General features: G+C 37.5%; 1 protein-coding gene and 1 pseudogene across 4 annotated transcripts in view; both read right to left on the reverse strand.

The window, feature by feature from the left end:
* The window catches only part of RHOBTB1 (Rho related BTB domain containing 1), a 61,587-nt gene that overhangs the window by 14,680 nt on the left and 21,842 nt on the right, over window positions 1–25,065 (reverse strand). For all 4 annotated transcript variants that reach the window (XM_039871895.1, XM_039871898.1, XM_039871897.1 and 1 more), the window contains 4 exons: window positions 22,761–22,962; window positions 22,300–22,403; window positions 5,065–5,250; window positions 1,594–2,573 (listed from right to left, as the gene is read on the reverse strand). In XM_039871895.1, coding sequence (XP_039727829.1) covers window positions 1,594–2,573; window positions 5,065–5,250; window positions 22,300–22,403; window positions 22,761–22,952 — 1,462 coding nt within the window. In that variant the 5' untranslated portion in view covers window positions 22,953–22,962. The remainder of the gene's footprint in view (window positions 1–1,593; window positions 2,574–5,064; window positions 5,251–22,299; window positions 22,404–22,760; window positions 22,963–25,065) is intronic.
* On the reverse strand, window positions 13,938–14,587 carry LOC120609403 (60S ribosomal protein L30-like; annotated as a pseudogene).

The following is a 25,065-nucleotide window of genomic DNA, read 5'->3' on the forward strand; positions in this document are numbered from 1 at the left end:
ACCTATATTCATCAATTTACATCTCTTGTACTTTTTCTACTATATCTTTACTTACTGATTTTGGGTCAACTCTCACCCGTGGCACATCCAGTTCCTTCTATGTTCTCCAAGGATTAAGGAGTAAGCATTTGAAATTACACACAGGGTCACAACACCAATTCTCTGAACCGTAAAGTAACATAAAGGAAAGGAATAATTTTTTTCCCTCCCTATTATAAACAATTTCAAATTTACAGAATAGTAGAAAGAATACTACAATGATAACTCGTGTATTACATTGTTAATATGTTACCATGTTTGCTTTAGCTATATGTGTATATATACATTTTTATATATGTGTAGACATTTTTAAGATAACATACTTCATTCCTAACTACTTTATTAAAAGTTTTCTCAAAATAAGAACCTGTTCCTAGATAACCATACCATTATTGCTCCTAAGAATAATAACAATAATTCCCTAATATCGTTTACTATCTAGTTCATATTTAAAAATTTATAATTATCCCTAAACTGTATTTTACAGCCATTTTTTTTCCCTTAAACATAATTCAATTGAGGCTTCTATACTGTATTTGGTCATTATGCTTCTGTAGTAAGGAGAGGCTGATTTCATCAACTTAAGGTCCACTGTTTAATTTGCTTTAGGTTTGTAACTTTTTTCCATTAACTTTCAAAACTGCTTCTATACTATGATGATCAATGTTTAGAGTAAATATTATTTATAAGCTTTAAAATTTATGAGCAGACTCAGTCACTACTTACTAAATGTATATTACCATGAGAAACATTTTGAAAGATAAAGATAAAAATAGAAGTATCCAATAAACAGAAGTCAGGAAGCCAAATTTTTATAACCACACACACATATATACCCAAAGGACAACTTTAGAATGAAAATAGTATAAGTGTGTAAAGTACAAGCATGGGTCTGTAACCCATCTTGGATACAGCCCACCAGTGTGTTCAAGCAATTATGTAAGGATGCTGTGGTCAACTTCTGGTATAGTTATCAAAGACAAGGAATAAACAAGAAAAATATAGAAAGGAGTGTGAGAACAAAAAAGGAGAGAGGGTAGAAAGAGATAAAGCACCCCTGATGGGAAGGTAGAGAGTCACCAAAATTCCCTCAAGGATTTTAGTGGTCTCAGGACCTGAGGTCACTGATTTTTGTCATGGGTAAGTGCTGAAAGGTCAGCGGAGTACAGACTTGGTCAGGGCAGGGATCCTGAAGGGGAATTGTAAGCATCTAGCTGACTGGCTCAGGCTCAGAGGTAACCTGACCTACCCTTGGAAGCATTGTGATACCATGGCACTTTAGGGGACAACATGGGTTCAAATCCTGGCTCTACCATTTACTACTTGCGTAACCATGGACAAGTTACCTAACCTCTCTGTCTCTCAGTTTCCCCATCTATAAAAGAGATAATATTTAGTCCTTAAGTCTGATGGGAATTAAATAATTACATGCAACTTAAGTACATGGGAAAAATAAGTACTTATACATGTTATCCTTTCCCCTGCTCATGACTGGCTAATGTTTGATAAAACACAACCAAAGGTATCCAGGACTTGGCCTTTGGACCCGCTCACCTGAGAACGTCCCCTTGCTGAGGCACTCTTTTATCCGATTGGCCTTCCTGACATGAAATGCTTTTGTGATCTCCTGGTTCATGAAGGCTTCTTTGTTCATGATATTTTCCACCATCATCCTCAAATCAAACATCTCCAAGATCTCTGCGATCTGAGCCAGGCCCACCAAATCCTTTTCCTTTTCATCCAGTTGCCCCGTATAAAGAAACTGCAGCAGGGTCCGGAAAGGGCCTGGCTGGACCGATGAGTCCATTCTGACCACAGTCATGGGGCCCACACGCTTTGAGACGGGATTGACCTGCATTTCCTTGTGCATGTCAATGAAGCCCTTACTCCAGCCTGACAAAGTCTGAATCCCCGGATCCAAGCCCTCAGCTTCCAGCTTCAGAGTCTCCCGTTGGGACAGGTTCTGGCTCGAGGACTCCCACTCATCGGCCTGAGGCATCCTTGGGGTGCACCCCTCCCTTTCCTCTTCTGAGTCAACGCTCAGTTCCTGACCCTGGAAATCCCTGCTCTGCCTCTCCTTCTCACAAGCTCCTTCATTCCAATTTGGGGTTTCTTCACATTCCATTAAAAAAAGATCATAAAATTTAGAAGAGGAGGTAGCGAGGTAAATTCGGTGTGCAAAGATGTGCTCCTGGTCCTGAAGGACAAACAGGACGTCGGCGCACAGAGGACTGTCCAGTAAACAGGCAGCTTCATTCGTCCCCGAGGAAGGACACTCTGGAACTTTGATGACCGGCGGAGGGGCTTTTGGAGGTAGGAATGGTGCCTGAAGTAAAGGTTTCTGAACTTTCTTTAAGTGGGATTTCCAGAACTGCAGGTGCCGGCGGGAAATTAATGCTGCTCGAATTGCATTGTCAAACACGTCCTTGATTCCAAACTGGTCGAATACGCTTGTTTCATAGTATGGTATGCCAAGTTCCTTTGCAACCTCTCGGCCTTTTTCAGGGGGCAGAATATCCCCTCTCTTTATGGGCCTGAAATGAATATTTAAAAAGTTATCATTGGCCTTATTTTAGGAAAAAAGTGGTAATCAGGGTCTATCTAAGTACCTAATTAAATTATACATTTAAAATCCTATTCAGGCTTTTAATAAGGCTCTTGAAAAATCTACCAACCTCAAATCTTTCAAATATAAAGGACTTATGACTGCAGGGAAAAAAAGCCTTCAATAGTAACCACAGGTATCAGCCATTTACTAGCTATTTGATCCAGGGCAGGTTACTTAACCTCTTTAAGCCCCAGTTCTCCCATCTATTAAAGTGGAATAGCAATAATGAGTACGTACATCTTAACCATTGAGAGGTTTAAATGAAATAATATGCTTAGCATAGTACCTAGCCCATTATGCTTCATAAATGTTAGCTGTTATCGTTAATGACACCCTCATCTTCATCATCATCATCTTATACTTAAATTTTGCTTTATAGCTTTAAAATGAAGCCATATTCAGTTTCTCATTTGAACCTCACAGTAACCCTATTGGTATTATTTTCATTCTACATTCTGAAGAAACTGAAGAAGAGTTTAAAGCAGGGGTCCCCAACCTTTTTGGCACCAGGGATCAGTGTTCCTATGAGAGTCTAAATGCCTGATGATCTGAGGTGGAGCTGAGGGGGTGATGCTAGCGCTGGGGAGTGGCTGCAAATACAGGTGAAGCTTCACTCGCTTGCTGGCCTCTCACCTCCTGCTGGGTGGCCTGGTTCTTAACAGGCCACAGACTGGTACCAGTCTGCGGCCCAGGGGTTGGGGACCCCTGGTTTAAAAGATTTGCCTAAGGTCACATTTGCAAGTTGCTGAGAAACCTCTACTAAGCAATTAGACTCTAAAACTCCCTAGTTTTAGACTAGTTAAATGGTATACATCCAACAGCTTGTTAAATCCCCTTTATTAGATTTGTGAATTTTCTTTCATATCATTCCCCTTCTCTTTCACTTTCTTCAGTCAAGACCTTATCATCTTTTGCTTGGACTAGTGCATTAACCTCTTAACTGGTCTTTCTTTAGGCTTTCCGCATTATAGCTTACAGTTCTCACTGCTGCATGAAAAATCCTTACATAACACAAGTGTGACTTAGCTGCTTTTCTTAAAAAAAAAAAAAAAAGTGTCTTCTGGTTCCACAAAGCTCATGGAATAAAGTCTACATCCTTTAGGCTGACACACAAGGCCGATTTACAATCTAATCAAACCCAGGCCAAATGTTTGGAAGCAGTGTAAGCAGAATCGTGCTGTGATTACAGAACAACCATGGTAAAGACACAGACGAATTCTGGAACATAGGCAAGATGTGATCTGTTGTTCGCCCTCTTCACAAATGCATACTTGATTCTGAGACATATTCTCAGGAACTGATCTTCCTAAATAAATATTTGGTTTTCATGACCAGAGGTAATGTGTGTGACATGTACTGGTTTTATGAGAAATAAGATAATTTTAGGGGTAGAATTTGGATTTGAAGACTTGGATTGAAAACAGGAAAATCTAAGGTTTTACAAAGGCGGAAGGGAAATATAGAGAAGAAGGTTTAACTTCAAGGTTTGCTCTTGTGGGCATTTTGTGCTCCTTGTTTCTGAGACTGACTTGAAAAATATCACCTCCTTTATGAAACAAAGTACCATTTATTTGTGCTGTAAGAGCATAAAAGTTGTAACAAGCCCATAGCAAACAATGAAGGAAAGTATTAAGATTAGTATTTTTGAAAGAGCTATGCTCTCCAGTAAAAAAAAGTACTTAAACATGAAACACATATAAAATTATTTTTATAAAGGGAATATTGAGGGAGCATAGGTTTTTAAAAAAGTCTTATTTGTCTCCCTGCCCCGCTTTGGTATCTGCAAATTATACAGGGCAAAAAAAAAATCATCCTTTGAGTTGAGTTTTAAACTTGTGACGCTTTAAAAATATAACCACTAAAGGTGTTTAAAAACAGCAGAGTAGTTGTTTTGCAACTATAGGTCCATGTGATTTTAAAAATCTGGACACTGTAATCTTGGAATGAAATACTCTCAGATGTTGAATTAAGGAAAATGAGAAGATTAAAAGCAGTTGGATATGTGTATTTGTATGAACCTGATGTTCCTGAGGCCAAATATTGTTACAGACTACACTAAATACTAACTTTATTATAATAATCATAACTTCAAGAATGACATTAGGAGTAGCTAACATTTTATCTAATACTTTACACATTTCAAAGCAGTTTTCCACACACCACGTCATAATTAGAGAATTCACTTGAAGCATTAGGTGACCATTTAGAAAAATGGATTTCTACCTTAGAGGTGATGGTGACCGTGAGAAGGGTTCAGGACATACCCTCTCATTACAAATAAGCGAACCGAAAGCATATGGCTGGTTGACGGGGTCCCAGGACCACTACGGAACAGAATCCTAGGCTCTAGAGACATCAGCTACCTCTAAATTTTAATTTGGCTAGCATAGAAAAAAACACTGAGTCCCTTCACTTACCTTGCTAAAGGGCGTCTGGCTCGATTAACAGCTTCAAGATCTGCATAACGGAGATCTAGCTGGCAGCCGACCAGGACAACAGGTGTGCGAGGGCAAAAGTGCTTTATTTCCTGATACCACATGGTTTTCACGTGATTTAGGGAATTGGGATTAGCGATCGAAAAACAGAGGACCACAACATCAGACCTAAAAGGAAATCACACAAAAAGGCTGTATCATCTTTTAACCTTCTTCCTTTTATTATTATGGTTCCTCCCCTCTCCTATTCATCTAATGCTAATTATCATGTCACGATTAGAACAAAAAGACCAAATATTAAAATACATCTCAAAATCATGCAAACAGCCTGATAAGCTCCCACATTTCAGCACCAACACAGCTTGAGTTCATTTCCATATTGCACTGCAGAATGCCTATACGTTGAAAAGTTTCCAATGAAGTTATTTACAGGATTGATGGTTACGCAAACTTGACTCAGTCCTGGAACCACAACATGCTGAACTATTTCTGTTCATCACACAAGAAATAGTTTCAAGATAAAAGAAGAGAATACAAACTATCGTATACCAGTTTAAACATAAAGGTGATGATGACTCAACTCAATGAGATAAAGCAAACATTTCAACATTACTGAAAATGTGACAGGTATTTGCTGTACAAGGTCGGCAAATACACAGAAGGATTTCTATCCTTCTTCTCATTTAAGCACACATGTAGAGAGCACAACCATTTATTTGTTTCGGAATTCGCAGGAATTTTGACTCTTTACTAGGAATAAGGCAAGAAGGTAGTATTTAACATAAAACTAGCAAGAGTTAGATGGATGGCTAATCAGATGAGAAAATGTTGGAAGCAGATTTCTCAAAGTTATTTATGACACATAATGGGTATATGGAGAAAAGAAAAATTGCTTTATAGTCAATTTTGACATAAAGAGCTTCCATTTTTATATAACTTACCATTCCAGAAGCCAAAGAACTGTTTTACAAAACCGTTGTTCAATTATGATGTTTGACAGATAGCTGCTAAAAGGCATCTTTAATAAGAATTATAAACCATCATTCTAGGTTAAAATATGCTGAATGATGTCTTTGAAAACACTGAGGCAGAAGAGTGTAAAGAATAGAAAAAGTTTCATCCAAAGATTCAAGACTGTCTTACAGCTAAATTCAGAAATAAACTCTTACAATTTTATTAGATATTAATTTATTGCCTTTATTGTTTATGTAATGAGAAGAATCACATCAATGAATCAAAACACCTTTTTAAATAATTAATGAGCTTTTCCCCCTACATATCAATGAAGACAAACAAATATATCCAGGCAACGATAAAATTTCTAAAAATAATCATTTGCAATGCAGAAAACTGCAGTGTGCTTACATTAAATGTAATTTACAAGTCAAGTCTTTAAATTTATATATAAAAAAAATTTTAAAAGCACCAGACCACAGCAAACAGAGGGGAAAATCCTGAGGTTGAAATATTTACAAATCATAAAAGAGGACCTAGGACTCAAAGTAGATGAATGTATTAATCTGCATGTTTAAAATGTCCTTGAAATAAAGATATTATCAAAGATTATTGAATACTGGAAAATATAATGTGTGTAAAAATATGCATAAATATATAAATGAAAGGGAAGCCTGTCTTGTCTTGGTGAATATTCTGTGCAAAGTTTTACTTCTAATCAGCATAAATAAGAGTACCCAGTAAAGCCAAGAATGCTTTGAATTTTACATTTTTTAGGAGCTGAGTTTTCTATTATTCATAATCCTATTTATATAGGATATCTGATGCAGCTCTGCTGTAAGCTCTGTCCTGATCATAAAATAAAGCCACCAAGAATTTTGGCGTAGTGAGAATAACATGGCACTATCTGAAGTTCAATATTATGAAGAAAGGATTGAGGAAATGTATTCAGTACCTAAAAGTGGAATAGTATGTATTTGGATAAAACTGTTCTAATTGGTGCCTTCTATTTCCATATTAAGGCACAAGGCTATAAAGGAAATCATTCTCAGAGCTTAATTTATATGACAGACATGGAGCTAAATGTCAATTCCGTTATCTAATTTTATGATACAGCATGTGATGTTTTGAAATCAGAGCTAGCTCGGTTGCCAAGGTTACCGTGATAACACTCATGCCACTGAACACATACTAGTTACTCTCCAGATGACCTGTAAACAAGTACAGACAAGACCTTGGGGATTGGAAAAAATGGAATCTCCTGATAGTAGTCTCATAATGCCAACACACAGTACAGGTCTGGAGGGCCCAACTTCTAACTATGTCACATCAATATCTCAATGTATGAAATGTTGGAAAGCTAGAAAAATAATTCAGTGCTCTGTAAATATTCTGGCTCAAAAGAATGATAAAGAGAAAAGATTATACTGAAAGCAGCACTACCTCTGAAGCTAAAATAACTTACTGAGTCAAAATTCTATTTGTATCCTTGGAATAAAGTTATTACTTTTTTCTTTTTTAATGAACATTTAGGTGCTATGAGAATCTGTTCCCAAGGCCAGTCTTTAATTGAAAGCAGTTAAAAAATATCATATTTGCACAAATATCTTTGGTTTAACCCTTGTTGATCTAAATATAAGTGCAAGTTAAGAAAACATTGTGTATAGATGATACAGAATCTTATTCTTTAGGACTGCCTCATGAATGTAGTATCCCAAACCTGATTTTAACCGAAAAGCTGAGAGTCAGTGGACGTGGTGATAGGCCCATAGAAAGATGCTGCTTTGACAGATTCCTCTTTACCTTAACATTCTTTTCTAATCCTTAATTCTCAACACATCAGTATCGTCTGTGACATAAACACCTATACAATCAAGTAACATTTTTGAGAATGCCATTTATTCCCTCTAGATTTTGAGCCATTTTTCTATCTAGCCAAAGAAGGCACAAAACCTACAGCTAAGAATATCTCCAGCTTTAGGCAGAATTCCAAGGAACTACAGATATTAAATAACTTTTAATCAAAACATTCATTCCTGTGTGGAGACTGTTCAATGTCTGACACAAGTTCATGTTTAAAAATGCCATTCCTACAAAAGATAAAAAGAAAAAGGCAACTTCTAGCATTTTTACTTCCATGGGTCTGTTACGCTTATTTATTTATTTATTTTTACTTTGAAGAGATGAATTTAAAAATAACTGGGAGGGGGAGGTGTGATGAGGATATTCTCAATTAGAGAGTAGGTTTAGCCTAGAAATGACCTCACAGTTCCTATTTCAGTTGTAAAAAGAAACCGATAGGATTTAAATGGAGTCCTGCATATATTTGGAATAGAGAGCACAAGAACTTGAGAATGCAGAGGCAAAGCACAGAACAGACAAAACTCTAAGCTCCGCAACTTGAAGATTGAGAAGGGTTAGGAAAAGGTTCAGAAAAAGAATTTTTTTTGACTAGGCCAAGTGGCTGTATTAAAGAAAGTCAGGATTACAAAACATTTAAGAGTGTATAGTCTCAGCTGCTTGCCTATAAATGTTTATTTTTTGGAGAAAATGTGACTTCTTGTTCCTAAGAGGAAATATCAATATAAAAGTTTCACTAGGGTACTAACACATTAAATAATGCTCATAAAATAATGTTTTGATTAGTTAAGTTACAAACAATCCAAAGTAAAACTATGTGTTGAAACAACTGTGAATCTTCAGTTTCATGGAGCGGGTATGAGGTAGAGACCTAGTAATCTAAAAATGCTTGAGCTGATAAAGCCAACTTTAGTTGTATCAGTTTTTCTTCAGATACAAACAAAAAAGCATATTTTTTCAGTTATCTTTCAAGAAGAGCATGTGAAAAGTTTGGCAAAGATATTTGGATAACATAAGGAGTGCATGCAAAGTTGGGACTAATTTTTCTTTTTTTGGAGAATTAAAGGAAAAAAAAAATCTGAAATAAGTACATTTATCCACATATCTTGGCCAGGGCTAGACTTTAAACAGCAAATGTGACACATGTTTCTCAAGGCCTGTCTTTATAATATCTACAATCAAATATAGTAAACTTGGTAGGAAAAGATCAGGGAAGCAACCAGAAACTAAACCGCTTTTCTCATCTGAAATAACAAGTTCATCTTTTGAAGAAGTGGTGGAAACAGGGTAGAAAATCAGTATCAAAAACTGGTTGTTAAGAATGAATTTTTTAAGTTCTTTCCTATCATCAAAATGCTGTCTTTTTAGTCTGTTTTCCCTTTTCTAGTCTATTTTGCCATCATTGTCCAGGTAATGAGTGGCAGGCCTTAGGTTTTCTTATCCAGTTAAGTGAAAAAAAACATTCTAAATTATTCTTTACCTTAGAGTCTAAGATCAGGCCAATTTGATGGGCAATGTGAAGGGTAGTAGATTCCATCTAGTCTTCCAGATAGCTGTGAATGGGACATCCAAATGCTCTTCTCTAATGTGCCAATTCTGGTTGGGTCTCTTGCCGATAAACACTTGGTGACTAAGAGTAAGTTAACAATTATATTAACCTGAATCTCGCTTGGAAGATCTTTTAAACGAACGTTTAAGCCTTTTGTTCTATGATGAGATCCCACCTCTTTCTATATCAGTACTGCCTATTATTATTACTATTAATAATATTTAGTAAAGACTCTCATCTTCTTTACATAGGTAGAGATCATGATCACATTTTAATTGGTTCATTTTCCTGTCAATGTACGTAAGTTCCCTAATGGCAAACATTCAAGTAGGAGTCCCTGACCTCCACCTTTGGGGTTTCAAGCTTCCTTCTCCCCCACAATAACCAAGGTAGGCTCTTTACAGAAACATTTTCAAAACCATTCATGTCAACAACACACCTTTCATGCATGTAGTCTGACAGCGTTATGCAAACAAACAGATCAAAACAGCACAAAACAGCTGAGAGCATGGCAGAGAAAAAAAATGTGTAACATGTGGCTTTGGAAAATTTTAGTAGGGGAGCAGCCTGGAGTGTATGAGATGCAGAGGGAGTTGTCAGTGATGGTGAACACAACCAGTTGGAGATGAATGGCTGTGTAAGCTCAAACTCATGGAAGATGGAGAGGCCTGCAGGGGAGCACCTGGCAGGGGATCTGTGGAGAGCAGGGCAGAACCATGCAGTGCCCTGAATGTGAGCAGAGAAATCAAGTCAATACTTTACCAATAGCAGTGAGGCTTCTTAAGTACAGATGTTATGTGGGGAAAACTGTGAAAACACCCTGAAATATATTCAGATTTGGGACTGATTAGCATGCGTAACTATTTCTTCCAAGCTCATAACTGCATGTTTAGTAGGAAGCAACATTAAACCAGTCTTCCCCCACCCTCTCAAAACGAGACCAAAGCAATGAATGCTCTTAAGTGCAGGAAAGCCATAGCCACACCCCACCAATGCCACCAAACCCTAAGACAGATAACACTCGAGTCTTTAAAATGGTTGGTCCTACCATCACAGTGCAAATATCACAGAGAGCAATGCCCCTACCCTAGAAGGTTGTTAATTACCATCAATGGAAACCAGTTACTTTTCACTTGAAATTCTATTTTCTGTATGTAGCAATCTGCTCTCCCTTTAGTATATTCTTACACCTCACACTGTCAGAAAAAGTTGAATGCATATGAAATTGGGTGAAGCACAAGTAATTTGTTAGAAGAAATAGCATAAGCAATCTCATTTAACTCCTGGTCAATGAAAGCAGGAAGTGCTGACATAAAGAAGGCTTGCTGAACAGGAGAAGGTGAAATTGTAGCAATAAATTCCTTCCTTACTCCACCTCTCATTCTCATTTCTCTCTGGCTTTCCCTGAAGCTAAATGACTGAGGAACTTCCTTCCTACACTGTTAATATTTTCCCCTGAGAGCAAGACAACTTGTAAATATAAAAAAGCCGCTATGTCAGCTAGAACGTCAGATAGGAGGTCTCTGGGATTAACCTCCCTGACTTCTGAAATAAAACTGTGTAAACCAGCAAGATCATTCTACCATAATAAGAAAGGGAGTTTAACCCAGGCCTCTCCACAATCCTTTTTGAATGGAGAAAAGTCACTTATCCAATATCATAAGCAATCATTCAATCATTTCTTCCAGAAATATTAACTGATAACCTACTGTGTATTAGACGCTCTTCTAGATGTTGGGGATACAGCAATGAGTTAAAGACACAAATCACTGTCCTCATTGTACTTATCCTTATCAAGCTCATATTCTAGTGGAAAACAGAGACAATGAGCAAGAAAAATATGTAAAATGTGTAGACTGCTAGGTAGTGGCAAGTGCTAAACAGGAAATAAAGCAGAAAGGAGGACAGAAATATTAGGGAGAAACTGCCGTTGAAATGTTGCCGGGGAGGACCTTACTGAGAGAGTAACATTTCAGTAAAGGCCTGAAGGAACCGAGGGAGCTAACGTGCTGATATCCTGGGGAAGAATACAGTGGAAAAGGAAAGAGCTAGAGCAAAGGCCTGAGGCAGGAGCATGCCTGGGATGCTTCCCTGAGGGTGAGGAGGGAAAACAGCAGGAGCTGATCTCAGAGAGGCGGTGCTGGGCAGAGGCAGGAAGGGCCTCGGGTGTCTGGCTCTTACTTCCAGAGAACTGATAGATCAGTAGGGGCGTTTGGGCAGAATGAGATGATAAAATTTATGTTTTTAAGAGGATCGCCCACTGCTATAATGAGAACTGACTAAAGGTGGTGGGGGAGGATAGTTAGGAGGGATAAGGTAGAAGGAGAGGACCAATGAAAAGATAATAATCCAGAAGGAGATGATGGTGACTTTGGCCTGGGAGCAGACGGTAAGAAGTGGCAGCATTCTGTAGATGGATAGATAGATGATAGATAGGTAGACAGATAGATAGATAGATAGATAGATAGATAGATAGATAGATAGATAGAGATAGATGGAAGGTAGAGCCAACAGGATTTGCTGATGGACCAGGTGTGGCATATGACTAAGGATGTTATATTATGCAAGGAGTCAAGAATGATGCTAGAGTAACCGCCCTGAGCAATTCTTTCTTCCCTGTTCCTGGTACTAACATCTTTAGTCAGCATTTTTAACACTGAATTGTAATTGTTTATGTTGCTGTCTTATCCACTATACCATAAGTTTCATTTTTAGGGATTTTGTTCTGTTCCTATCAGTTTCTCTCCCATTGTATACAACACAGTGTTTGTAACAAAAGAGCCTTTCAATTACCGTTTATCAAATAAAAAGCCTTATAGATATTAGAGGATAAAAAAATATAGATGCAAATATGTCTATAGACTCTAGTCTAAAAGTAATGAACTTAGGCCTAAAATAAGCCAGTTAGGGGATATGTTAGAGATTTAATAATGAATGAAAATAGTACGTGAGCTATTGTATTTCTTCAGACAATTATTGCTGAAAGACAGCCATGTAAGATCTCTAGTATATAGCAAAGATTAACCAGCTAATACATATTTTTTAAATATTTGAATTTATCTAAAAAATACATTTACCCAATCTAATGGGATACTTTCATAACCCCAGAATAATAATGGGTTAATAATCTCTTCCAGAAATTAGATTATCTCCAGAGGCAAAGGAAATGTAAAGATATAGGCAGGTTACTTTCAGGATTAATTCTGGGTTAGTTACACAGAATGAAGGCTTAAGGGAACACCCTCCATTTCACAGACTATCTTAAAAAGAAAAAACAACAACATGAAAACCAAATTTTAAAAAGTCACTAAAATAGAAAGATAGCCAATGTGATAAGTTTGAAAGAGAATTTGCTAATTTGCTTTATCTTTCTATAATTCAGAACTTTGTCCTTCTGACTATACTCTCTAGGCCAGGGGCAGAGGAATTCTGGGGAGAGAATAAGATGGTGGAATATCATGTAATCTAATGAATGACTGATATTAAAAGTTACTGATAGGACTGTTTTTAAGATTCATTATGAAAAATATCTGTAGAAGTGTTCTGTAAATGGCAAAATACTAATTATTATTGTCAGACAAATACAAATATGGGTTCAAAAGTCACTAAGGACGTATCTTGTATACTGCAGCTAATAAGAATGACAGAACAGTCTCATCAAGAGATTTTTTTCCTTTTGGCTTACCAGCTTATGTCCTTTATGAATATGGAATTGCTAAAAGATGGTAATAGAATTATCCCCTGAAGACACTGCAGAATTACTCAACAGTCTATTTCTTCTTACTATCTAATTTGAAAGGGAAAACTGTATAGGCTGAACTATATTACTTTGTCAGAAGATTCCAATACAGAAGCATCACAACTTGATGTTTTCTCTTTTTCCAGGATGAAAAGTCAACACACTTAACTAGATGTGGCCCAACTTGCCAAGCTTGTAGTTATTATGTAATAACAGAAAAAAAGTAAAAAAGAAGACACGCCACAAGGCATTAACGTACTGAACAATGCATGTTTCTTATTTTCTTTACCATCTCAGTGGCCTCATTATTCATATTGCTGTGGCATCTTTTGGGTCCACCATTTTTTTGAGCGGAGCCAAAAAGGACCCTCTTTCCCATATGACCAGTATTTGAGCAGCAGCCAGCATCCTGCCAGACCCTGGAACATGAGTGACCCCTGTCATCACATAAGCCCTGTTACCATCTCATTTGGCTGTGCTTCTTCCCCAAAATAATTTTGCCCCGGGGAAAAGAGTGGATCTGGCATGGAAATCCAGATCTTCTGATATTTTGTGTTCTGGTTATAATATAAGATATATCAGTTCAGAGCAGGAAGGACAGTGTAGGACAGCAGGAGGAGGGTGGCACAGATGTATTTTCTGTGTTTTAGAAGATTTGGCATCACTGCAATCCTATGTTTGAATGCGTTAGGATAGAATCCATAAATTTCCACCATTTTTAATTTCATGAATTATTTGTATGCATTTAGTCTAATTTTTTTTTTTTTTTAAAACAAGCTCTGGCCAGTTTTATTAGAGAAAAAATTTGCATGATTTACTTTCCACCAATCTGTTCTGGCATGTTTTTAACGCTATCAGAATCACCTGGATCAATGATAGCCAGTGTGCATACTCTGTAATATTTCCACACGCTGTGCCCAATTCTATGTTATGGTCACTGCTGTGGTGAACATCAGTCTTGGCCAACATGGCATAGTACTCTATTTCAGATCTTCTCAAGGCCGGGCAGTTGTTGGCGAGGATGACCAGTTTTGCTTTGCCTTGTCTGATCATTTTCAGAGTCTGCTTGTATTCCAGCATGTACTTTCTCCACTCTTCATAACAAGTTGGAGCCTAGAGCTGATGGACTTTAGGGACTTTTTTGCCTTCTTTGCATCTACCATCTTCTTGCCTTAGGTATGGGATGGCCCCCGACCAAGAGCAGCCACCAAGATGGCTATAATGTATTTTTGTTTGTTTATTTGTTTTGGATGAGCATGGAGCACTAATAATCTACCTTTGATTATTCTACTTAATACCCTCATCTTTGGGCAAATGAATTAAAATATATATTCATATATAAAATAATTTTTGAAAATGATTCTTATAAAGATCTTGGAAATGATACCCAGAGGAGAAACAACTTATAGTTGGAAAAGTATTACTATTAATACAAGTTATTCTCTGTTTAAGAATACTCATTCAAACAATGCATTCCAAAAAAAAAATTTACAAATCCAAATATCTGGGGGAAAAAAGGGAGATTTTGGGGTTGTGTCTGACTGTGTCTCCCTCCTTTTTCTCCTGGCTTCATAGCTTATCTTTTCCTTGCTAATTCATTAAAGAGAGGCTAAGCACCAGTGTTTTCCATCTTTGTCACTTTCAGGTTGGTACATGATTTGTTATGCTTACTTTAAAATGGAAATAAAAATACTACCTAGTGAAATAATTTGGAGTTAGTTATAATATTATTTCCTCGTAAACACCTTGGAAGATCCTGGCTTGTATAAGCTCGAGTGATAGATTCATGTACTCCTTCCACTAACATTTATTAAGCTCCTACTATGTACCAGGCCTAGGCATTGGAAACATAGAGTATAAAGACAAAAATCCCTGTTTTAAAGATACTAGGAATAATAGGATAAAGGAAATAGAAAAAACAGATTAAGGAACAATTTTTAAACAACGCGATCAAGGTTGCAATAGAGATTTGCAGAGGTATTCTGTGCGAACATAAAGCAGAGACAGTTCACCTGGATTCTGAAGGTGACAGGAAGGCTAAGAAGAGTATGAAGAGGACTTCTGGGAGTTTGTGACCCTTGTTCTAAATTCTTAGAATATTAGCAGTAATTAAGTAGGTAAAGAAAAGGTGAGCTAAGGACATAATTTCTATGTGGACGAAAAACATGTTTGTGGGCCTAGAAACTATAGAGGACAGGGAACTACAAATATCTTGTTATGCCTGGAGCAAGAGATGAGGCTAGAAAGGCAGGCTGGGACCCATTCAGAGAAACTCACAATAGTGGAGCCTCGCACCTTCATGTAGCTGACTAACCCAGTGAGAGGACACTCCTGATTACTCCACTCTGCACCCAGTTCCCAACCAGGGTGACTGAGTACCAAGTGGAGAAGACCATTAGTATACTCTCAGAAGTTACCATTGCATTTTCCAGTTCCACAATGAACCAACTACAAAAGACAAAATTGTTACTATTTGGTGGAGAAATGGAAAACTTTCATGGAATGTGGTGTTCTCTGTTATGGCTATCACAGGGTACCTGGTCAAACATATTATCTTAGAAAACTATATAAACATAACTACAGCCAAAGACATAGGCCACTTGGTCAGACTATGATCTCCATATCTGAGGACTCCTTCTCCGGGAAAAGGGAACCAGCATGATTTTGGGACAATTTGATAGTGTCCCATAATTAGCTTTGAGATTCTAGAACCATCTCCATTTCCCATATTCTGCTTTTAAGAATCAGGTCCCATTTTTCTTCCCTAAGTTCACACAAATGATTTATGTTTTCAATGAGAACTGACTTTAAGTTTTATAAATAATTAAAACATATATTGTCTACCATGCAAATTTTCTCACGTATCACAGACTACTTTTATTGCTCATAAAAATATTTCTATTTAAAAAAACACTTTATTGAAATACAATTAAAATACACTAAACTTTGCATACTTAATGTATGCAATATGATTAGTTTTGATACAAGTATGCGCCCCTGATACTATCATCCCAATCAAGAAAACAAACATTCCGTCCCTTCAAAGTTTCCTTGTGTCCTTCTGTAATCCATCCATCCCTCCCTCTATCCTCTTTCCCAGACAACCAGTGATCTACTTTCTTTCACTATAGATTAGATTGCACTTTTTAGAATTTTGTAGAAATGGAATCACACAGTATGTGTTCTGTTCCCCCGGTTTCCTTCACTAATCTCTAATCTTCAAGAGATTCCTTCCTCTTGGCTGAGGTTCAGTAAAGAGCATCAGGATAATTCCATGGCAGTGTTTACCAGAGCATGTCCTGAGAACCACCTGCTCTACAATCATCCAGGTACTCGTTAAATTTTGCCAATTCCCCTCTCCCCAAGACTGTGACATCAGATTAACCAGTGTGATTAAGCATACTCAAGTATGAGAACTAGCAGTTTTAGTCTACCATCTTAGGGAACAACTATTCCTGTCCCTTGGCCAACTAGCTGATTTTCTTATATCTTTCTACTGTTTTCTATAACCTGGGCAATTCTTAGTTCTTTATGCCATAGCAGTACACAAGACTAAATATCTTCAAGACATAAGTTACAAAAATTTGCCCACATCATTTGTACCACACATTTAGAAATGGGGTTTGGATCACTTTTCCATAAAGTACATGCATTGCTAACTTTCCCCGCTTTGCTATCTTGTTATTCATTTATAAAGTCCGTCATTGGGGCCAGGTCTTGGGTGAAGAGAGTGAAGCACTTGCCTCAGGTGCTAAATTTAAAGAAATGCTGACAAACTCAGTAATCCAGATGAATATTAAAAAAAAATGAAAAAGAAAAAAAATCCATTATGAACAAAATACCAAAATTTTAAATAAAGTCAGGAATAGTAGCAGTGCCATAACTGAGCCTGAGGCAGAAATAAAAAATCAGTAATAGTGACCCTATCTTTTAAAAATTATTATTATTTCTATTTTATTCTCAAAGTGAATGCCTTATTTGTCTAACCTTAGTCCTGGTCCTGGTCTACCTCCTTTTGATGTGTTTCTCTGACCAACAGGCTTTTTGCCATCCTGAAATCATTAGAATGATATTTTTGGCTCAGTGTTTAGAATGTGCTACAAACAATAAGAGCTACTTCAAAATACTATCTATACGCATTAATTGTTTCTGACTTTTTCTCTCACCATTAACCATAAGTACAGCCAATCCTAGACAAAGACATAAACACTATAGTCCTGACTTTTTTAAAGGGCCTTAACCGAGCATTCAAAATGGAATGTATTCATGCTATATCTGATTATATGTGCCTTCAGTGTGAAACTAAACCCACCTTATCTAAATAGATACAGAGAAACCATTGCTCTGATTAATGTTGTCATTTAAAACGTACTGTACTTTTCATAGAAGGTAAAAGCATTTGAGAAAGTTCAGGGTGTAAAGATAATTTATATAATAAGTGGATTCCAACTGGACTGAAAATATGCCCAGAAACTGTTGGGTATAGGTAGGGGCAAGTACATTGGTTCTGAATGCTTAAGTTAAATTTTGGGGAGAAAGCATTTCATATAAAGTATCCTTGTCCTTTGGTATCTACAGAGGATTAGTTCCAGGATCCCCCTTGGATACCAAAATCTGAGGATGCTGAAGTCTCTTATGTAAAATGGTGTAGTATTGGCATATAACCTATACACATTCTCCTGTACACTTTAAACTATCTCTAGATTACTTATAATATCTAATATAATGTAAACACTTGAATAGTTGTTATACTGTATTATTCAGGGAATAATGACAAGGAAAAAAATCTGTACATGCTCAGTGTAAATGCAGCCATTGTAGGCTTAACTACATAGTACCTGTCAAAAACAATACAACTTTTTTTTAAAAAATAGTTTTGATCCATGGTTGGTTGAATCTGTGTATGTGGAACCTGCAGATACAGTGGGCTGACTGTACCAAGTTTCCAACAAAGTCTTAGAAAGTTTGCTTGAATATATCCTTTCTACTGAAAATGAAGGGATTCATGTTTAGCTACTTATGGATGCATGTAAATTATCTGCTATGTATTAAAAGCTTAAGAGAATGGAATATTAGAGCCGGCGATAGACAGCAAAGAATAGCATAATAATTAGATTGTACCAGTAATAAATTTAAGGGAGTTTATCATCGATCATCATTATCAGCCACAAAAGCATGATGGAAAGGGAAGATACAGGCTTTGGAGGCAGACAAAACTAACAGGAAAAGTTCATTTCCATTCTTTCTTTGCTGTCTGACCTTGGCCCCTTTCTGTGCCTGTTTGCTCAACTGTGAAATGAGCCTACTTTGCAGGGTCACCACAGGAATGAAGTGAGACAAGATTCATAGAGCACCTAGAACAGGCCTGGCTCACGGGAAGCCCTGATTAAATCGTAGCTGCTGTTATCACCACCACCTCCAGCACCATAGGCTTTATTAAGTGTTTGAAGGTTATCTGATCCTGAGACAGACCAATGATGGAGGTTTTCAAGGAAAAGAAACAATACAATTTGTAACTATTTATTTGTGATGTGACTATAGGAGAGGAACAGAGGGGCCCAGATATCCTACTGAAGGCAGAGCCCATCCTACTTGTCCACAGGTACTGAAGCATGAACATTTCATTCTTAGTTCCAGGAAATAATACTTCTGGAGAAAAACTCTGAGTTGAGTGATATCCCTTTAAAAAAAGGCTCTTTCCTTGCCAAAAAAGAGCAGCTGATCACAGTCATGGTTACTATGCACAGTTTTGTTCTTGACATTTTAAAAGATCCAGAAAAGAGCTTCAAAAGTTCATCCAAAAGTGGGTAGAAAGTAGGTGGTAGGAAGAAAGGCTACAAGAGAGTTGGAGTCATTCACTGCAGACAAGAGAGGGTTTGACAGAATTCAAATGTGTTAAGTGTTAGGATGCTGATGCTACTTGGCTACCTTTTATATCCATCAAATACAAGGAACTCTTAGCAATACCTTTTCTTAGATGGATAATTTCCCTTCCTGAAGAAATGAGGTCAACCAGATGACCCTTTGAGATCTCATCTAAGTCTAGGCCTTTACACAAATATATAGCAAATAGACACCCAGCTTATCAATGTGGGGTGGTTTTCAGTTGTATCCTGTTTAAAATGAGGTTGAGGTAGCCTGATATAGTAGAAAGAGTGGGAGCCAGGAGTCAGACAGGGCTGGATTTGAATCTACTTCTGAAACTCACTATTGGGCAAGTTATGGTAGTAAAAGAATATGACTCTGCCCGACAATAGCATGGAGATAATCTCTGCCTCCTAGGATTCCTAAAAAGATTAACTAAACGAACATTGGCAAAGCACCTAATATTGTGACTGGTACATTATAGACTTTTGATACATTGGAGCTATTATTTTAGTTGGCTAAAAAAAGGGTTGAATACTTGACTTTAAACCATGAAGAGAGCACTGATATTCTGGTTATGGTTCTACTATACTAGAGAAATTGCAAGTTAGCAAACTGACACCCCCTTGACCTAGAGGATCCATCCACTCTGCAAACTAGAGCTTGTCTATGCCAAAGACTGTTTGAGGGGGCAAATTATTAACTAGCTCGGTGCTAAGAAGCAGAGGGAACTGAAGGTGAGGTCTCAGGCATCTCAGTATAAATACGCTTTCTCTCACTCTCATCACAAGAACCAAATGAATTATTTCAAAAAGGTTCCAAGTACATTTTCACATATAAGGAATATATCACATACTACTGACTTGTAATTCACACCAAGTATAGTAAAAACATCAGTCAAAAACAGGTTTGTAAACCAAACTGATTATCAGAAACTGTAATTAGGATTTTTCTCCTTTATAAATTATATGTAGCTAAAAATGGAAGTCATAAAGAAATTAAACAGCTTTCACACGGTAATGAAATGCAGAGGTCAGAGCTGTATACTGAATAAAAGAAACTCCTACTATTATCATACTTTTCCACAGAATGTAATTTTTTTGGTGCCACATCAATATAGTATTGCATATTTAACATTTACAGAAACATGCTGGAGTCCCAAGACAGAACAGCTCTGGTTTTTGTTCTTTACCAGTGGTGGGGTCTGTGGCAGGACACCTCGAGGCTGTGGAGAATTGGAAAAGACAGAGGAAGTACAAGGTACAAACATGTGCATAAAGGGAGGCCCACGGGGAACTCGGCCAGAAACACAGAGTGTTTCCTGAAGCCCCTCCGTGTTGCTCCGAGAATTAGACTTGGCTCGGAAAGCACGTCCTATTTCCATCAAAGGGGGAATTGGTTACAGTTGATAGAAGCGAACACTACAGACAAGGGAGCAGAACAATGCACTTTGAACTGATGGAGTCACATGAAAGAGCAGTTTATTTTTGTTGGTGAACAAGCACAGGCATGACACATTGTAAAATGACTCCAGATACATCAGGGAGCTGGACGAGACCCAATGTAGAAGCCTGTCAATATTAGATCTATGAAGGCCATTGCACCATTAAATTAATCCTAAACAGGAATCTCACATGATAATGAAGCAGCCTCTTATATTACCACAATACAAGTTTACATATGGGCCCAAGATAAAATACATTATTTCAAATGCATAAATATCAAGAAGCAACAAACCACAGCTATTGAAACAGCCTATAGAAGTTAAACCCAATATCTTAGTAAGCTCATATTTATTTAGGCCCATCGTTTCATGACACCTTCTTGGAAGTGGGGGTACAAATAGTCCTTTGAAATCTATTGTGTCATCCCTACTTTGCTTAAAGTCATCATTTTATTATACTTCTTTAAAACCATAAATATTACCACACTCGGACAAAAGAAAAAAACTACATGGCAACTAAGATAAGAATCAAGAACATTATGGAAAGAAAAAACAGCAAAACGGGAAATTCAAGAAGAAAGTATCTATGATACTGAATATTAAGTTCAAAAGTCCTTGCTACCAAGAGTTGTTGCTACATTAAAACCAATATTTACTCTCATATGCCTCTCTCTGAATCCCCTTGAACAAACTGGGCTAAATTCTTTCAGTGTATGAACTACTCAGGAATAGGGCAAACCCTTTAAACATTTTATTCAGTATTTGAGATCACTTGAATAAATGCCAATAAAAATCTGCTCAGAGCCTTCAGAGAGCTACTGGCCTGAAGAAATAAAGGTACTTTCAGAAATGTTTATCTCAATATCAAGGAGTAACTTATGTGTTGGATTATATAACTAATCGAATCCTGTGAGGTAACATGATGTCTGATGTTACAAGGGACAACTGACCCATGAGACCTAAATTTTAAACTTAAAATGAATGTGTTAATTTACAATCAAGGGGTAGGAAAACCTTATCTGGATTTTGACAGCTATAAAACATTCCCTGAGAGAGACTTTCAGAGAGTTGGAGTCACAGAGACTCCTCTGGAGTTTTGGTGACAAGAAGTTGCTAAATATTTTGTCACCTTGACCATGTTCCTACTCATATTAATGTCCTTTTAGATTGATCTTCCCTTTATTGGACTTTCCCTTTTTCTTCCTCTTATTCTTTCTTCCTCCTTTTTTTTTTTTTTTTAAATAAAAAATAGACATTAGTGCTTCAGTTCACTTTGGAAATATGCCTTGTGAAGGACTTCAGAGATATTTTTCTTTCTTTTTAAAAATGACCTTCAAATAAAAGTAATAGACTTTTCAGATAACAAAGCTCAAAACAAATAACGTCAGACTCTGTAAAATGTGGTCATGAAAAGACCAGAGACCTGCAGAAGTAGGGTGGTCAAGCACTAAAATAAAATATTTTAACAGAAGGCAAATAAAGCATTATTGAGGAAAACAGCAATCAGAGCAGCCCAAGGCTGAGAGCACAAAAGAATCCTCATCTAGCAAATGTCCCAGTTTAACTAGCACTGGTTGTTTTAAGTAAAGTACTTCCTGGGAGGAACCTAGTGGCAAGGCAGACTGCTTTTCTTGACAACAGGAAACAATGCCGTTTTAGATTTTTTTTTCTTTTTTTAGACACAGTGCAGAACCCAACACATTTCAAGTCCATATGATGTGGTTTTTGTTGATTTATGAAGCAGCTGTGGGTTTTGGAAAGGAAATTGTACTCAAGCTTAGCGGCACTGCACTAGTCTTGTTTTACCTGCCATATGCAAAACGCCTGTCTTTGTGATGATCGCCAAAAGTATCCCAAAGCCTGAGAGAAACACTCACTTCATCGACAACATCCCGGGAACGCTCCAAGACCTGCAGGAGGGAGAGAGAGCATCCATGCTCAGTGTCATTCACAGCTCCCTGGGAGAAGAATGTGCAGGTCAGCACTCCTCAATGCCCACCTGACTCACTCACGTTTAGCTTTCTCATTTCACCTAACGGAACTTAAGCTAAGTCCTAATTCTCTTCCTAGAATCGTATGACTCAAAGCTTCCTCATTCTGGATACCTATAGCCATACTTCTAAGTTTGAGTTTTGCTTTTATTTTCTCTTGTGGCACTAAAAGGATTTTATTTCGAATGTACAAATTAACCCTCTTTGTCCTTTAAAAATCAGACAGGCACTTGCAATGATGTGCCCTGAGGACTCTAAAGAAACTGTATATCTTACCTCTTGGCAGACCCGGTACTGGTCAATTGCCCACACGGTTGGTACATGGGTGGCCAGCAGCTGGTACTGTGTTAATGTCGTATTACACGCTCTGGCACAGATCAAGCGTGTCTTTCCCACAGCGTTGTCTCCCACCACCACACACTTGATGGTTTCAACGTTGGGTCTTTCGTAGTCCATGTCAGTGTCCATTTATAAAACTCTATAACAAGAGAGTGGATACCACATTAAAGACACCGGGCTTTCCGGAGCAATCGAAGACATGAGCACGGCTTCCGGCAGATTTCTCTTTGTCCAGACACTTCTTCGGAGGTACCCAAGCATAAGCAAGAAGTTTGGAAGTTTATACTAAGCCTAAGTGAAACTTGCATTTTCTTTTTATATCTCACACAAGTACAAAAACACCAGATTGTTATTTTGACCCCAAACGGTTTATTCCGGTTAACGTGTTATTTTCTCCTTGGTTTTCTCTAAACACAACCTGCCTACTGGAGCTCTATCCAGACGAGTCAGGACTGCTGGCACACATTTATAGCTCACTAGCTACTCATGTTGACCTTCTAAAGGGACTCATGACCTGCTAAAGGGACTTGTCACCTGCAGGTTTAACCTGAGACATTGAGGCATAAGCTGCCTTGGCAATACCAGTGTTTCTACCATTAGAATCTTCCAGTGAATCTTATCTCTCATTGAAAAGCAGTTTTTTAAATAGATTCTGAGCTATCATGATAACTTAGAGGGGACTCAAAAGTGTAAGCAGGAAGGACCACCTGACTTTAAAGAAGAGTAAACTGTAACACTAAATTTTGATACGTTAAAAAAATTAACTTGTATTATTTATTTATTTATTAATTATTTATATCAAATTCTTCAAAAAGATATTCTCAAGAGGGGCACTATAAAACAATATATTTTTTAATTTTCTTCCTTTCTCTATTTTCATCAAGAAATCTAGAGCATTTGGTAAAATATGACTTTACCAAGATGAGAAACTACTTTAGAATCTTCCTGAAACCATTAAAAAAGGTTTAAAGAGGGTTTCTGAGTGAGGGGTCAAGAGGAAGAGGAAAAGCTGTTGTCAGCTTTGCTTCCGCAGACAGGAACCTCCACAAATTGCAGAGCAGCAGGCTTCTTCTTGGTAGAAGCTGGATGGGTGACCACCCATTTTAAGATTTTAAGATTTTAATGAACTGCAATTGCCCTGCTGAGAGAGTCTACTGTTAAACCGAAAAAACTGGTTAGGTTATCATTTTTAAAGAGTCAATAATGATTTTAATGGCTATAATGGTAAAGAATCTTCAGAGCAGGAACTAATACATAATGGGAACTCAATAAGTATTTGTTTAATTCAACTGATTTGAGAAAAATGATCATTTGGATAATATGAGATTAAGAATATATATATAGAGAGAGAGAGAGAAGGAAGAATATTAAGAAGAATGTTTTTTTCACAGTTAAGACCATCTGAACATGGGATTGTCTCCTGTAACACCATAGGAGGTGATAAACCAGAGGCTAGAGAACTATTTGGCAGGAATAGAGTGGAGTGATTTAAGGAACGGATGTGTGGTGAGGTTAGGATCTGCTCTGTGGTTCCCACATGTAGCATGGAGAGGCTTACAAGAGAAAGATGCTTGCCCTCACCGCCCCCACCTGGCAAATGCGGATTCTGAAGTTCTTTCGTGGGGAAAGAATCTTAAGCAAATCTCTAATTTTGATGATCAGCTAGATGGGGTGACTCCTCAAATTGATCTCTTTAAAATCTCACCTTAACATTCTATGGTTTTACTACTTCCCTATTTAATAGTATAAATGGTAAAAGCATGACTTTGGCATTAGATCAGAGGTTCTTAAGGACCAGTCAGAGAACATTTACCAATGTCTGGAGGTATTTTTGGTTATCACAATGGGGTTGAGGGAATGCTACTGGCTTCTAGTGAGTAGAGGTCAGAAATTCTGCTAAACATACTAGAAAGCACATGTCAACCACCACAACAAAATGTCATAGTGCCAGCCCCAAATGTCATAGTGCCAAGGTTACAAAATCCCTGCCTTAGATGGGATGTGAGTTTGAATCCTAGTCTCTCCATTTTTCTGGTCATTTGACTTTGGGCAAGTTATTTGCACTTTGTGAGCCTCAGCTTCCTCACCTATGAAGTGAGAATTACAGTACCAATCCCTAAGGTTGTTGTAAGGATTGGGTAAACTAGTGTTTTCAGTCCCTGGTGCCATACCTGACACACGAACCACTTCGAAAGTTATAATCATGTTGCTGAAGATGAATGCCTTTAGATGACAACAAGAT

Source organism: Pteropus medius, unplaced genomic scaffold, assembly GCF_902729225.1.
Source record: "Pteropus medius unplaced genomic scaffold, Ma_sr-lr_union100, whole genome shotgun sequence".
Classification (NCBI taxonomy): domain Eukaryota; kingdom Metazoa; phylum Chordata; class Mammalia; order Chiroptera; family Pteropodidae; genus Pteropus; species Pteropus medius.